Genomic DNA, 15,301 nt, shown 5'->3' with positions numbered 1-15,301 from the left:
CCACAGTTGGGAGAAAACTTTGAAAGAGTTTGCGCTGTTTTATTGGCGGAATGATTGTTCTCTGCGGTGGTGCCTTCTGTGGTGTCTCAGGCATTGTAGATGCACTGCCATGAATTGTTGGAAGATGAATTGTAGACGGCGTAACAGGTGCTTGTACAGCTAATCGTGTAGGGGTTTGTACCTGTAGTGTACGTACTACTTGCTGCTGCTTCTTTTCTGGCTTCGAGATCTCGTCTTCTTGCGACAGTGAGACAGGCATGAATCCGACGACATCATCATCATCATCAGGATCCTTGGGATCGGTGGGTGCTTTGCTAGCTGGTGTTGGTCCCATACCATCGTCATCTCCAGGTTGCGGAAAACCAACATCACGAGACACTACCAGTTTCCTCGTGACTGGATCCCACACTTTGTAAACATGACCACCGTTCCCCTCATAGCCAACAAGCATACCTTTCCACGCTCTGGGTGCTGCTTTCCTAGCCTGTGTCCTCTTAGGCTTCGGAATGTGGACGTATGCAGCTGATCCCCATGGTCTAAGGTGCTTCAAGGAAGGCTCTGGGTTTGCAATTTCAAGTTCTTGACGCCAATGTGTGAGCGGCGAGATCTTAGTCTTTGGATTGACTAGTCTGTTGTAGATGTAGATGGCTGTGTCTGTCGCATACGGCCACATCTCTTCCGGCATCTTCGCATCGATGATCATCGTTCTCTGTATGTCATTGATATGTCCACCGAAACGTTCCACCGTACCATTTGGCTCTGCGGTGTAAGGTGGTGTGGTCTCAAAAGTCATACCATGCTTCTCACCCCATTTGATGAACTCTTTAAACTCTGTACCGCCATCCATTCGCCAGATGCCTGGGTATCTGCCGGTGAGTAATTTGATCTTCTCACAGAACGCAGTAAGCTTATGGTAAGCATCACTTTTGTTCTTTAGCATGATTCCCTCAATTAATCGAGTAGCATCATCAACGACTGGTAGCCAGTAGTTCTCTCCGTTTGGCCCAGTGGGTTTCATTGGCTGTGTATCAACGTGGAATTTCCATGCTACATCTTGTACCCTCGCCTGTTGTTGACGGGATATCTTGAGCTTTGACTTGCCTTGAAAACAGGCGTCACAATCGAAGTGTTCCGTGCCGTACTGCTCATCATCACCTAGTTGTTCAGCATGTTGTAGTGTGGAAGCAATGCGAGCTTTTCCAGCATGTCCGAGACGTCTGTGGATCTCGTACGCAGTCACTTTGTTCACAAATCCAATCTCATCGTCATCGTCGGAATCTGTGTCCGATTTGATCTCATTGGGGTCATCATCGTCCTTCGGACTGACAAGGTACGGGACACCTGTTGACGTGTCTGCATACCCTAGGATGTCTCCCCTTCCATTTGTGAGATTCTTAGTGCGTGTGTCGTAAGAGATATCTTGTTCTTCAAGAAGCTTTTGCATGCCAAATAGCTTGCTGTGTCCCCTAGGAGTGTAGTAACCAGTTGTCATGAACGAGTACGTCTTTCCATCTAAACCTGGTAGGGCAGCCCTTACAATGACTTCACCGTGGCCTAGCGTGACGACTCTATTACCAGAGTAATCCTTGTACGCATAAGCTGTGTCAGGGTGATCCAGTTGGTATGTGTGGAAGTCCTCGAGATCGTGTGTCAATGTCTTGTCAGAACCAGTGTCTAGCAACCAATCATTCTTCCTGTCAACAGAATTGGCAGCTGCAACAACCATATTGTTCTGTCCATCTTGACGTTGAGTTCTCTGGATAGCCTTTGAATAGGCCCACAAGTTGCCGGACGGTTCCCACGAGGCTGGTGGGTTGTCACTGAGATAGGCACATCTCTTTGCAGTGTGCGGTCCAAAGCCGCAGAATGAACACATGTTATTGTCATCCTTTTGTGTGCCATTACGCATCTCTTTTGCGTAGTCATGAATGTCTTTGCCGTCGGCAGGCTGCTTGCGAAGACCTCTCTTCTTCTTCTTTTTAGCAGTGGCTACGTCTTCGTCGATAGCATTGATGTCTTTGCTGGATTGGGTGTTATCGTCTTTGTTGTGACCGTTGTTGTGACCACCTCGGCCACCACGGTTTCCTCCACGACCACCTCTTCCATTGCCTCGGCCACGGCCGGCATTGTTATTGTAGACAGCATTGGTGACACCTTCCATGTCAGCAGCTGCTTGGAGTGCTCTCCAGTACTCCTCCACCTTGTCGAGATTGAGTTTCTTGGGTTCGAGACTTGCGACTTCTTCCCTAATAAACTGGACCTTTTTGACTTCCAATTCAAGGTTTTGAAGGACTTGTGATAGGCCGTGTGCTGGGTGCGGTGCTGCCTTGAATCGAGCAAGCACATGGTACTGTCGCTGGTACTCCTCAATGTACTCGCTTGCTGAGTTGTAATCCGATCGTTTCATCTTATCGAACTTCCTCATCTCAAGGAATGCAGTTTGCATCCGGTCACTGCCTTGTGTCATAGCCATAAGCTCATCGTACAATTGATCAGCGTACTTAGGCATCTTTGACAAATTGCGCAGCTTGTTCTGTAGTGTGACATCGATTTGATTGTACATCCAGCTTGCAACTAAGCGAGACCAGTACTTCCATCTTTCAAACGAAGCATGCGACTTGGGAGGTCGGGGAATGTCGCTTTCTAGCAGCCATTCCAAAGCGTATGGGATCAACTGGTAAGCCAGTGCCTGTTTCCAACCACTTGGATCAGTGTCATTGTGCTCCAGTGTCCTCACTTTCTGAATTTTGGTCATTGCAATCGTTGGCAGACCATGTCCCTGATGGGACGGCTTGTTATCCTCATCCTCGCTGTCACTGGCATCCTGCGCAAATTGGATCGGATCGTTCAAGGACGGGACTTCATTGGGATCAATCGTGTTAGGCGGTACGCCGGGAGGGGGGGTTTGTGGGTTGGTGTCCCCCACATTTCCGGTCGCGACGTCTGCCATGATTGGATTGTAAAGCTAAACGGAGCTTTTGCCGGCGGGGCTCGAAGGATTTCCTGGATGTTATTGGCTGGATCCGAATCCGTGTAGTGTACCACGCACAAAGGTGGATCCACTGTGGGGTCAGATCGTCAAAAGTCTCCAGATGAAAATAGCTTCAGAGAAAAGAGTTGCTAGTGGTCCAACTAGCAAAAGAGGCTCATAACCTGATACAATACGTGTAAGTTCATAGAGAAAGCACTGTATGTATTCTGGTGGACGAAGAGGAGAAAGAGAGGACGAGAGAGCAGGCAAACTATCTGGGTTCTATTTACATGTGATGCCTTAGGCATCCGGGCATCCAACAAACATCCATGACGCGACGAATTGCAACGAATTTACTTGTGCTTCAATAATATACCCTTTTCTCTTTTGTCCTGTGCAATGTTCCGCTGGTTTGTGTTTCTGCTACTACGTATTTTCCAAGTTGATACCCACTTTATGCAATCTACTAGTTAAATCAAGACTAGGCTAATTTGCCTATTTTGATCATTTTGTCTCGCACACTTAGATTAAAGCCAATTCTTACTATGTGGGCCTTTACTCTTGTCCGATTTCTTCACAGTGGTCTGGTTTGTAAAAAAAATCCTAAACAAGATTATATGGATATTGAAGTTATATGCCAAGTTCGAATCAACCAAAATTTGACGGAGTCTTTTTCCCGATGTTACACGAAGATTCTTTTCTCTTAGCATTCTGATCTTCCAAGGTTGTCTTGTTGGCTATAAACACCAGCACCATAGCATTCTGTCTTAACTACTTCCAGAGTTCACAGGACGACTTTGATGATAGACCTGATGCTTGAAATCGTACATTTTTTCCCTCCCCAGAAGACCCGTAAGGCTCCGCTGCATTTTGAGGGTATGCTGATGTTGTTTCTCCTTCGCGCCACTGTGGCTGCGTCATAGACAGGGGCCAAATTCAGTCAAGTGATGCAACGTGCAGGAAGGGGGGGGGGGGGGGGGAAACAGCGCACAGACGATATCTTCGAACCCTAAAGAACCATGCTTAAGAAAGTAGGCCATCACCTACGTCTTGTGTGAAACTGACCGCAGTGCAGAGCCGGGCACAATTTTTTAGGCGCCGAGGGATGGCGATTGGCAGGCGATAGCCAAGCCAGTGAGCTAAACGCCAATTGCTGCCGATCAACGGTGTTGCGCAGTCAAAAGTGCCTGCCGCAGCTCAACAGGCCCTGTCTCGAGCTGCCCCCGGTGCTTGGGCCGCATCAAATTGCAGGGATAGACGATTACCTCCAAACCCAATACCCAATATGGCGGGTCTTGCTGTGCCGCACAGTTCCCTGTGTACCGCGCTCGGATTCGCTGCGCCCTCGCACTATACGATGGAGATCGATCCCCGGACAACTTGCGGCCGAAAGAACGCCCCAGGCAACATAGTCTCCTGCGCAGGACTTTTGAACCACTTGACATGTCGTCTTGTTCGGTTACACTTCGGTGATCCACTTTCCAATGATTGATGGTTTCTCTGCGCGATATGCAAGGCAGACCCTTGCTATCACCAACACATCTTTGATGATCCTGGAGACATCATATGGCGCCAGAGAAATAAGGATAGTTCAGCGTATACCTCTTGCCTATGCTCGGCTGCGCTCGCCATTATTGGGGGATTGGAGCATCGGAATTCTCATCGGGGTTCCCGCCGTGTCCGCCAAGAAGTCCTCATTTGGAATAGTCTGTCACATTCAACCCACGTTGATGAACAGGGGGTTTAGTGCGCTTTCTTTGTTTTCCTTTTTGAGGCATGGTTGTCGCGTGGACTGGCTGTGTGGCGCCTGGACAAAAAAGAGCCTCGGGTGCCCGACCTACCCGAGAGCCATGGCATCCTAGTAATTCTCCACTACGGAAAATACAAGAGTGCAATCATAGTCAAGGAAAGGGAACTTATCCGAGTGGCGGGTCCGAGTCATGCTGTTCTGGAGCTTCGAAACAATTTCCAATTTGCTTTCGGTTGCTCGGGCGGCGATCACAGCTTGCGCCTCTACGTTGTGAGGTATGGGCTGGGCTTTATCTTGTACTGTATTGGGAGTACAGTGTGTCCCTATCCTCGTTATCTCCCCAGCTTCGGCGGCATCGTCCATGCGCATTTTCCCTGCATCGGGGTCAATATCGAACTCGCCAACAGCGTCTACGCATGCGAATACGATATGCGAGCTTTGCGTTGACCAATTGTAGAATCAGCCACCTTGTGACTCTCGGGGATCTACATACACATACCAGGATTTTAACTTTCTATCGATCTAGTTACATTCTTTCCAGTCGCATGCATTGCTCTCAGACAAAAACAGCGCAGCATCTTTACGAGACATGGCCCTGTGTCCCCGGAGACCGCCGTAGCCATCCTTGGGGCCACAATCTGTTCCCGGTTGCCAGCCACTAAGCCCCAGATCTTTCCACAAGATCCCCCATTAGTGGATGTCTGTGCGTTGCGCGATGATGCTGATCCCATGAGATGGTGCCAGGTAGGATTAAACGGCGCAGCCTTGTTGAGACATCACCCCTTCCTTCTCTCCTGCGGCACCTCCAATTGAGCCTCCAAATTTCCCCCTCTTTGCTACCTGAGCACTCACCTTTCACTACGCGCTGTTGGGGGGGGGCAAAAAAAAAAACCCCCTGCAAAAATCCAAAGACCGAACCCCGCCACCCGTGAAAGTTGCAATTATTTTGCGCAGGTGAAATGAGGACAAAAGCATGAAAAGCATAGTGTGTGTCTTCAATGGCCCCTGATTATTTAAAGCGGGCGCCAGGGAAGCCCGTTCCATGGTTCAGTGTACCCGCTTCCGTCCATGGGTCGGGAGAACTCTGTGAGTCTACGAAAGTCCACCGTGTGGGAAAATACGTCTGTTCTTCGCAATCTGTAGCCCCTCTTTGATTTCCTTAAGGGAAGCTTGTCTTCTCCCTTTTCTTTTCGCCATGTCCGCTCCAACAGGGCAATTTCACAGGCTGTCTATTGGTCAAAACATGCCAGATACAGTCCTGCCTGCTAGAGCGGCCCGCGCGGGGCGGTCGGACACTTCCAACGACAGTGATCGTGGAGAAGACGATAGCTCTTCAGAGGAAAGCTCCACTGATGGAGAAGAGGAGGATGACGATGAAGAAAGCAGCGATGTCGAACAGTCCGAATCGAATAGCGCCTCCGTCCTCGCAACGTCCGGCATCACCTATGACCTCAGCCAACTAGATTCCGAGTCTGAAGCCAGGGCTATTGTGGGTTTGACCGGCCATTTTGATGTCGTCAACTGTCGCTCTACTCCCGCTGGCTATGATTTTCAGCTGTCGGATCGGCCACAGGTGCACATTGGCGCGGACTCGTCTACCTGCACTTGTGCCGTCTTCCAGGATCGACCGGACGGGGCGTGCCAGCACATCTTTGTGAGTATGGCCTTTTGGGAAAGGAAGCTTGAAAGCTGAAAGGTTTGAACCGACAATACTAACCCCTCATCCCCTGAACAGTGGCTCGTCGACCAACTACACGGCTGCTTCCTCCCGACGCCTCTATCGACGGAGGTGTCACTGACTCCAGACGGACGTCCGGACCGCCTCCCTCGCATTGAGGAACTCCTAAAGGGTAATCTAATTTCAATCGCAACGCAGCTTAAGTGGCAGTACCTACGAGAGGAGGAGGATGGGATGACGCGGACAGAAAAAGTCCGGGACATCTTCTCTGCGTTCAACCGGACTCTCCCAGAAGACACCCGCCGGGACTTGACGGAGAGCACTGAGCAAGCGCGAACGGCAGAGGAGTGCGTGGTCCAGGGAGATTTCGAAGCGACGATGTTCCGGCTTGCAATGCACGACGACGGGGTTTTCAACAGTCTCTGCAAGGCGATGCCCGCAGGCGCGTGTGCGGCCATCTACTTTGACAAAGTACAAGAACAGTCACGCCGACTGCTCAACGACTTTGACCAATACTGCGCAACCGGCGAGTTACCCGCGGACCCCGTGAGCCCAGGACTGGGCGTAGAAGTCAACGACGTCGTCACACAGCTCCAGCGTTCTGTGTCCCGGATTGAAGTCAACATCGCAGCGCGTGCCCCGCACGGCTCGGAAGGCGCCGCCGAAGCCCTCGTGTCTCTCCTAGAGTCAGTCGTGGCTCGCAATAATGATCCCCTCGAAGGCAATCCCCTGGGTCGGCAGTCCTTCCACGGTGAAGACGAGGACCAGCGCAATCTATACCACTTGCTCATCGGGTCGGTCGAAACAGACTCCGAAACAGACGCGCGGCACTTTGTCCTTCACGCGCTTGATGCCCTGCCGCCGGTGGACCTCCACCAGTGCGCCAACCGGCTGCGCGACATCCTCCGCAAGATCGAAGTCAACCGTGCCCCGAAGCCATATCTTCTCCATCTAGGATCGTTGATCCGTACCGCTGAATCTGCCGCTGCCATTGCTATGGGATCGGGACAAAAGCGACCGGCGGCTGGGAATGGCAATTCCGCGGGATACTCTAAACGAACCCGTTGAATTGTGTTCTCGATCTTTTTTTATACATATGTTTGTTATCTTGTTCTGGGAGGCCATCGTGTTCATTCATTGCAATACCCCGCTGCATCGTGTCTTTACGTTTCATCAGCGACGAATCGCTCCAGTTCTATTTTGCTTCACAGTCATGTCATACCATTCGTTTACTATTTACGATCATAAGAGCTGTTAGTATTTGCCATAGTCATTTTCATATACAATCACTATCACAGGCAGCACGAACAAAGTTTTCAAATCCACTGGAACCATCAACATCTATGACCACGTCAAAAGCAAAATCCAAGTCCCATGATTAACATGTCGTCATTCCCAAACCCAACACTACGGCCTTGGGTTTCCACGTCCATGGTACGGCCCTGTAAGCCGGGTGTCAACCGCCCATGTGGACAGAGATGAGCTAGCCCAATTTACGACGTTGAACCATGGAACGGATATTCGGTAGGCTGTGGGTCACCCACACTTTGGAAATGTCTCGTTGATTTTCGTGGTTTTCGTCGCCCAACAAATACACGAATCAGCAAGACCAAAATATAATGCCAAGATCAAGACCGGGGGGTCATCCATGGATACATAATTCCAAATCTAGATCTTGAGTTCCAGATCCGTCCGATCGCTTTGCTTCGCACATCCGATGATCTATGTATTGACGGAGTACTCCGTCCTAACATTTTGGATACGGATACACATAACTATCGGGGCCACACGGCATCTTAATTTAAAATCTGCCCCTCAATCCACGCCCAATGCACAAGTTAAGTTCAATAACGCTCGCCAATAACGCGCCGGCGAAATGCGGTGTGCCAATCGTAAGATCAGGCATAAATTCTACATACTGTACTGTATATTACACTATGGGAGTTTATCAAGACAAAGGATTCCACGTGCACAATCAAAAGTGGATATTTTCATGCTACATTTCTGCCCAGGTATGTGATTAGAATTATGTACATATTATTATTCGAATTCAAGCCGAGTTTAGGCCGTGAGAGTCAATATTGGGCCGTGCACACGGCTGTGACCCTGGATCCTTTGGATCCTTTGGGGGCTAGTTTGATTAGTGCCGTGTTTAGCTTATAGGGTGGCCTTGTTCCGGTGTATGTAGGTGGACACCTGCGGCAAGGGTGTTGTGTATATTGACAATGGCATTGTATGCAGGGATCTGTCTAAGTAGTGTCAAAGGAAAGAAGGCGAAGGTGCAAGGGTGCGATAGGTGTATGTCAACCGTGAGAAAGAACTATATCATTCGAGTTCTGCTAGCAGCAACTGGCCAATTTATAATGTTGCCTGTCTGTGACAGGACACCGGCTTAGCCATAAAACGAGCAAGGATTATATGGTAAAAGTCTATTTATATTAACGGGCCAGACTAATTATGTAGTTCATGTCTGTCCACAGGTATAAAAGAGCCCTGCAGCTTTGCAATATATAGTCACCATGCTCCGAAATAATGAACTATTGATCTAACTTCTATCTACAACACCAATAATGGGTGATAACATCCAAAAAAAGGATATCGTAGTGTTATCGTAACTATAATTTCCGTTATATCATCTTAAGTGAAATCAGATTAGTATTAAATTACATAGTCAAGGAAAGAGCCCCATAAATGGCCGACTATTCTTGTTATGAATAGTATATTAAGAAAAAAGGAACATTAGAGAGAACGGCGAGGTTTACTCCCAAGGTTTGGACTGACGTATTAAACCTGGATCTATGGATGACCTCCGACACCTATTTCGGTAATTCACTCACAATTAGACACCACTCCACTCCAGTGCACCCTGTTTACTTTTCTAACATCTACAAACCAACCACAAAAAGTTAACCCATCATCAAAGGAATATTCAAGCAAAAAATGAACATGCGGCGAGATCCAGAGGAAGGCCCCGAGATACTCACCCGCAGCAACTGGAAATCATGGAAGAATGAGATCGAGAAACACGCCCGGAAAGAAGGGGTCTGGAAGTACTGCAACCCCGACGCCCCAGGTGAATACTACGCCGAGCTCCACGAACCCGAGAAACCACACATTTCCACGGTCCGACCCGAAGCAAAATCCATCGTTGACCTTGGAGAGGATGACTTCATCGAGCTGTCCTCGATTGTGGACCAATACTGGAAGCAGATGCGCGCATACGAAAACATTCAAACAAAACTGCAGGTCATCTTTGAACTTATCGAAAACCATGTCGATTATGAACACTTCAGTCTCATTAAACACGCGGAAACGCCGCTGGAGCAGATGGCTGTGCTATCTGTTAAGTTCAAGAAATCTCGCTTAGAAGATCTGCAGCCAAGATGGGAGCGTATACAGGAACTGGCTAATAAGCCGGATGTACAAGCGCTATTCAAACTATGGAATTCCCTGTTTACGGACTGTGATGGGTATCTTTCTGGTTCTGCTCGAAGGCGGGATGTCTTCTGGGACTGTGTGGAAAGAGCGGGAGATATCTCCTGGAACTGGCTACCTCTTACTTCCGAACACTGGATTCAAAACCCCGAGCATGAGTCGAAGAACTATGGGGATGTATACCCTCAATCTCATTCGCCGGCTAGACGTGATTCTATCACTTCCCAGCACTGGATTGAACACTCCGACCACGTTGAGCCGAGGAATGAAGATGATTGCACTCAGCCTCGTTCACCAGCTAGACGGGAGTCTACCACTTCCCTGGGATAGGTTAAGACCCCCAAACATTATGAGTCGAGAAACTGTAGGGATGTATACGTTCAACCTCGGTCACCAGCTATGCTGGAGCCGGAGGCTGCCACCTTCCTAAAGTGGATTAGAGCCCCTGACAATTTCGAGTCGAGAAGCTATATGGATGGTTGCGATCAGCCTCGTTCACCGAACTCTATCACTTCACAGGTCTGCATTAAGACCCCCGATCATTCTAAGTCGAGGAACTATGGTGACGATTGCGCTCAACTTCGTTCACGGGCTAGACGAGGGTCTATCGTTTCTCGGTACCGGCTTGGCTACTACGAGCCTGTAGTGTCGACTGAAAGCGCGTCTATCGCTTCTCAGCACTGTACTAATGACTACGAGCCTACCGTATCGACTGAGCGCACTTCTATGAGTCCTCAGCCTGGTTCTGTGGCAGCTCAGAGTGATCAGCGTGAAGAGGTCTTTAGGGACGATTTGGAGATAACGGGTCTTATACGATCGTTGAAGCTGCCTGGGATGGAAGAAAGCGAAACCTAACTGCAATAATCTGCATGAATGGTAAACAATAATTGCTATGGTGCATTTTATCTGGGTGGATTTGGTGCTTCGAGGTGGAACATTTGTGTCTTTTCTCTTTGACCGAAACTCAGCTCTTAGAAGTTTATATAGCACTTTGCTCCTGGCTTGCTGTTACCATTGCTTGATGGGGCCTTGATGTTACACAAAATCAAAATCAAAACTATACTCTATTTTTATTTGTTTCTTAAATTTTCCAAGATCATTGAATAGTCGTTGATGGTCTATGTTATGTAGTAAAACAGAAATCAACAACGTGTTTCTATTCGATCAGCTCTTCTTCTCTTGTCAGCTGCTCTCTCCGCCATTCTTCAACGGTATTCCTTTTTATTTGATCCAGTATCATTCTTAACAACAGGTTTTGCCTATGGCGCACCATGATCGAGTCGTCTCACTCCCAGCGTAACTCTCGTTTTCCACGGAGCATGATAATGGATGAGAGAGAAGGAGTAATCTGTTATTCTCTACAATAAATTCAGGCGGGCTAAATAACTAGCCTCTGGGAGCCTGAGAAGGATCCGCCTCAACATTTCGCATAAAAAAGAGACATCTAAAAGGACTTTAGCGTATCATCTTATATATGACCTCCCTCATATTATCGTCAGGCAGATAAATCAGATTATTAAAGGCTAACTACTCTTTTTTGAAGATTGTGTTTTCTTTGATTCCGTATAACTTAGGGTAAGGGCAATATGCTCAGGTATTTGTTTTTGGTTTATAATGCACATTTTGTGAAACTTTCACAATAACAAGGCCGGCTGGCCCAATGGCAAGGCGCTTGACTACGAATCAAGAGATTGCAGGTTCGATCCCTGCGTCGGTCACTTCTTTTTTTGTTCGTTTTTTAATTCTCAAATAAAAAATGTATTTTTAACCTGATTTTTTTGCATTTTCTTGGTCGAAAAAACACTTGACGGAATGGAAATTGTTCTCAGTGTTTTCGATTAGAACAACCTATACAATTAGTCCGAAATATCGAATGTGGCACTTAGCCAAAGGAGATATATATACCCCAATCGTAATATCACACCCCACCCTGGTCAACCAGTTATAGAATTTTTCACCAAATAAACGAAAGGTTCATGGTCGCAAACAAGATAAAGTTAGATTTAATGTCCTACATACACAGCGTTCATTCAGAAAGATCTAACACAACCCGACCCTGCAGCTTCCCCTCCTCAATCTCCTTGAACACCCCGGTCAAAGCATCCATCTTCTCAGTCCGATAATGCACTTTAATAACACCCCTCGCAGCAAACTCCATAGTCTCAATAGCCTCCTTCCGACTCCCAACCGCCGACCCCGTAATAGTCCACTGCTTGCCAACCATCGCAATCGGGAACGCCGTCGCAATAGCCTGCGGGTCATTTTCCGGCATGCCCACGCAGACAAGCGTACCATTGAAACGTAGCAGCGGCAGCGCCTGTGCATACGCCGCATTCACAGCCGTACAGACAATCGCCGCGTGAGCACCCAGCCCATCCGCCAGCGAATGGACATGCTTGGTCAGCGCAGCGCCATTATCGTCCCTCGGGAACTGCGTGATGTCCACGAAATGCTCCGCCCCGGATTCCTTAACTAGTCCCTCTTTGCTGCCGTGGTCGATACCGATTACCCGCAGGCCCATTCCCCGGCTCGCGAGCTGCACTGCGAGGTGGCCTAGGCCGCCGCCGGCGCCGGAGATTACCACCCATTGTCCGGGCCGCGCGTTGCTGCGCTTCAGTGCGGAATATACGGTTACGCCGGCGCAGAGGAGTGGTGCCGCTGCGGCGGAGTCGAGTCCGTCTGGGATGGGGGTTACGTAGTTTGCTGGTCCTAGTGTGTATTGCTGGAATGTTCCTGGGGTGTAGTAGCCGGAGACTTTCTGGTTGAAGCATAGTCCGTCGGCGCTGGCTTGGCAGGGTTCTGGATGGGGATGATGTTAGGCTTGAGGTCTTGGTTGTTGAGGAGAGTAGAGCGTGTACGTACGGCAGTGCCCGCATGCGCTGGAAACCCATTTCACGCCTACCCGATCGCCGATCTTCAGGTTTGAGGATTCGGTGCCTGCACCGAGCTTGACTACCTTACCAACACCTTCGTGGCCGCCGACTTGGCCTGGCTGAGTTGGGTTTGGGAACGCACTCCACTGGCAGGTATTAGTTAGTGTTCGGCACATTAAGAGAATAGGATGTGTGCATACTTTGTTGGTCATAATACTGAAGTCCGAATGACACACGCCCGAATGTGTTCTAGCATTGTCAGTAGTATTCTAGGATCAACCTCGCGATAAATAAGGCGTACAGATTAATCAACACCTCGCCGGTACCAGGCTCTGGGACGTCTAATTCCACAACCTTTGTCGAAACCGTCCCAGGCTGGTCGTAGATGACGGCCTTCTGCTTGGCGGGGATTTCAGGAGCGGCCATATTGACTGATTGCTGGTGATAGATAGAAAAGAGGTCGGATATTGAATTGTGAAATTAACTTCAATTGGGGGTTCCAGTAGAGATATATCTGCAGAGCGAACGCTTAATCGAACAATGGCATGATTCTTAAGTAGATTATTCCTTATCGCGCCAAGTACATAAAAGAGGAGAACTAGATCAACGAATTGCGGGGTTTGGGGCCTTCGGATCGACGGATCATTTGCACACGCTGGTTAATGCAGCTTGTATCCGGATGCACGCTGTGCATGCCGAGGAAGCTGGCTATTCATCCATGCATTATCATAATGTGGTTCTTTGTGTCCGAATGAATTGAGGGGAAAGATGCGGAGTCATGGAAGGACCTCGGTTCCATTCAACTGAATACATCCATTATTAACTGCATCCATTGCTGAAATAAACACTAGAGTTAGAGGAGAATATTGTAGAGGAAAAATAGAGAAATGGAAAGGGCTTTATATACATCGGAGAACCACTAAGGTCCTCTCATTGATGATCACATAGATTTTATAAGATAATCCCCCCTTCCGGTTTGGGACTCATCCCTTGCCGCTTTGTTACATGAATCCATCCATGGCTGAGATCCTGTAGGTCCATGGATAAAGTTTGAAGGTTAACCAATGTTAGAACATGATTGAAACAGCTTCTGCTCACGCTATTCCTATTTGGGAATACTTTAGGTGCCTATATACATACATATATGTATGCATACGATGTACCCTGTGTGCATATTTAATTAGGGCGGTGTGCTCTGAAATAAACAGCAACCTTTGAATGAAACCCACCTGGGCAGCTTTGTTTATTTACATTATGTCATCCACAACATAACCTTATTCTTTGCGTTAAACTTCTACAGCCTCATCCATTTCTATCTTCACAATGGATGACTCGAAGCAAAAAATTCGCCAGCGTATCATCTGTCATATCCCAGATGTTATACAGTGTTTCCTTCAAACCGTTGATTCAACGCCAATTCGAATCCTTGGCGATACCCCCAACAGCCTTCTCGACCCTGGGGATTATCTGGGGTCGATACGTCCATTTGTGTCAAACCTCGAGGATTCCATTCATGAATCTCACCCAGACAGTCAAACTCGCTTCCTAGCAGTGAAAATATACCCCGGAAAGCATTCATATTTCGTGGTAGACCTCAATAATGATGACTATGCCTATGAGACTGCCCATAAAGATATGGCTCTTATCCCTACCTACATCCTCCGACTATCGAAGAGACCTACGATTTTCCGAAAACAAACCCTAGATAAGACACTTGCTGAGACACTGGCAGAGCTACACAATGGACATGGCCAGGAGCCTCTACCTTTTTTCGAGGATTACAACCAGCTTGTTCAATACGCAAACCCACGCAGCCTTCAGCGTTAATGTTTGACGTCTTTCGATGTGCTCTCTCTGCTTGCTCCTGGGATCTCGGTTATTCTATAAATGCTTTGTCATTGTTATAGGCCAATTTTTATGGTCATCCAGGGATATAACAACTGTTATCTATCACGTAGTCCAATTTTTAGTTTCTTAAGATGATTATGGTAAGGAACAGAGGGATCTAGAGACTAGGTACTATTAACGCAAGGAGGCTCTAGAAAACCCTCCCTATGTGCATGATGAGATGTAGAGAAGACAAACTATGTACAGAGGGAACCGAGAGTGAGAATGCCTAGCGACTGAGATAAATAAACATTAGTTGTGTAGAAATACGAGCTCTGTGAATCTCCGATATCAAGATGACCCACATAAGTTGTGGGCTCGAGATGATGGACCGGTTAATACATAAATGCTAAAATGGCTTTTATACTGTAGGAGTATGACCCTGACCCGTAAATGTACGATTGTATAAGCATTCTAGACACACTTGGAATACTATTGCGAATATCAGGCCACTACATTGGTAAGAATATTAGATTCGTTGGCTGATGGGGCCGTATAACCGTATATCGTACACGGGATATGGGATACGAGATACGGATCTATCGTATCCCATCCATCGTACTCTGTCCATCGTACTTCGTATTGGATAAATCGAGCTTGCAAGGTATTAGAAATGCGGTATCGATGTCACCCACCCAATGGTTGTATAAGAGTCTTCCGGAAGAGCTCTTAACGACGAACAGACCAAAGCCATTATTCCAAAGCGC

The 15,301-nt window shown here is 48.0% G+C and overlaps 7 protein-coding genes across 7 annotated transcripts; 5 read left to right on the top strand and 2 right to left on the bottom strand.

Moving 5' to 3' along the window:
* Positions 1-4,256: 4,256 nt before the first annotated feature.
* On the top strand, positions 4,257-4,463 carry N7455_004551 (uncharacterized protein; the record flags this gene model as incomplete). The annotated part of the gene is made up of 1 exon (XM_065604835.1): positions 4,257-4,463. The coding sequence occupies one exon, from the start codon at positions 4,257-4,259 to the stop codon at positions 4,461-4,463; it is 207 nt and encodes a 68-aa protein (XP_065461735.1).
* A 366-nt stretch (positions 4,464-4,829) lies between these two features.
* Positions 4,830-5,312, bottom strand: N7455_004550 (uncharacterized protein; the record flags this gene model as incomplete). Its single annotated transcript, XM_065604834.1, has 2 exons — positions 4,830-5,131; positions 5,252-5,312. 2 exons carry the CDS (start codon positions 5,310-5,312, stop codon positions 4,830-4,832), a joined length of 363 nt encoding a protein of 120 aa, XP_065461734.1.
* Positions 5,313-5,964: 652 nt separating this feature from the next.
* On the top strand, positions 5,965-7,467 carry N7455_004549 (uncharacterized protein; the record flags this gene model as incomplete). Its single annotated transcript, XM_040956840.2, has 2 exons — positions 5,965-6,375; positions 6,457-7,467. The coding sequence occupies 2 exons, from the start codon at positions 5,965-5,967 to the stop codon at positions 7,465-7,467; spliced, it is 1,422 nt and encodes a 473-aa protein (XP_040812751.2).
* Positions 7,468-9,339: 1,872 nt separating this feature from the next.
* N7455_004548 (uncharacterized protein) lies at positions 9,340-10,164 on the top strand (the record flags this gene model as incomplete). Its single annotated transcript, XM_040956744.2, has 1 exon — positions 9,340-10,164. The coding sequence occupies one exon, from the start codon at positions 9,340-9,342 to the stop codon at positions 10,162-10,164; it is 825 nt and encodes a 274-aa protein (XP_040812831.2).
* A 69-nt stretch (positions 10,165-10,233) lies between these two features.
* N7455_004547 (uncharacterized protein) lies at positions 10,234-10,689 on the top strand (the record flags this gene model as incomplete). The annotated part of the gene is made up of 1 exon (XM_065604833.1): positions 10,234-10,689. The coding sequence occupies one exon, from the start codon at positions 10,234-10,236 to the stop codon at positions 10,687-10,689; it is 456 nt and encodes a 151-aa protein (XP_065461733.1).
* A 1,171-nt stretch (positions 10,690-11,860) lies between these two features.
* On the bottom strand, positions 11,861-13,133 carry N7455_004546 (zinc-dependent alcohol dehydrogenase; the record flags this gene model as incomplete). The annotated part of the gene is made up of 4 exons (XM_040956758.2): positions 11,861-12,633; positions 12,697-12,853; positions 12,908-12,956; positions 13,009-13,133. The coding sequence occupies 4 exons, from the start codon at positions 13,131-13,133 to the stop codon at positions 11,861-11,863; spliced, it is 1,104 nt and encodes a 367-aa protein (XP_040812756.1).
* Positions 13,134-14,030: 897 nt separating this feature from the next.
* Positions 14,031-14,534, top strand: N7455_004545 (uncharacterized protein; the record flags this gene model as incomplete). The annotated part of the gene is made up of 1 exon (XM_040956815.2): positions 14,031-14,534. The coding sequence occupies one exon, from the start codon at positions 14,031-14,033 to the stop codon at positions 14,532-14,534; it is 504 nt and encodes a 167-aa protein (XP_040812822.2).
* Between the last annotated feature and the right edge of the window lie 767 nt (positions 14,535-15,301).

The sequence above is a fragment of the Penicillium solitum genome (assembly GCF_028829755.1).
Source record: "Penicillium solitum strain IBT 25940 chromosome Unknown utg000003l_segment0_segment0, whole genome shotgun sequence".
Classification (NCBI taxonomy): Eukaryota; Fungi; Ascomycota; class Eurotiomycetes; order Eurotiales; family Aspergillaceae; genus Penicillium; species Penicillium solitum.
The sequence above is the reverse complement of the archived record's forward strand: the minus strand, read 5'-3'. Positions and strand labels throughout refer to the sequence as shown.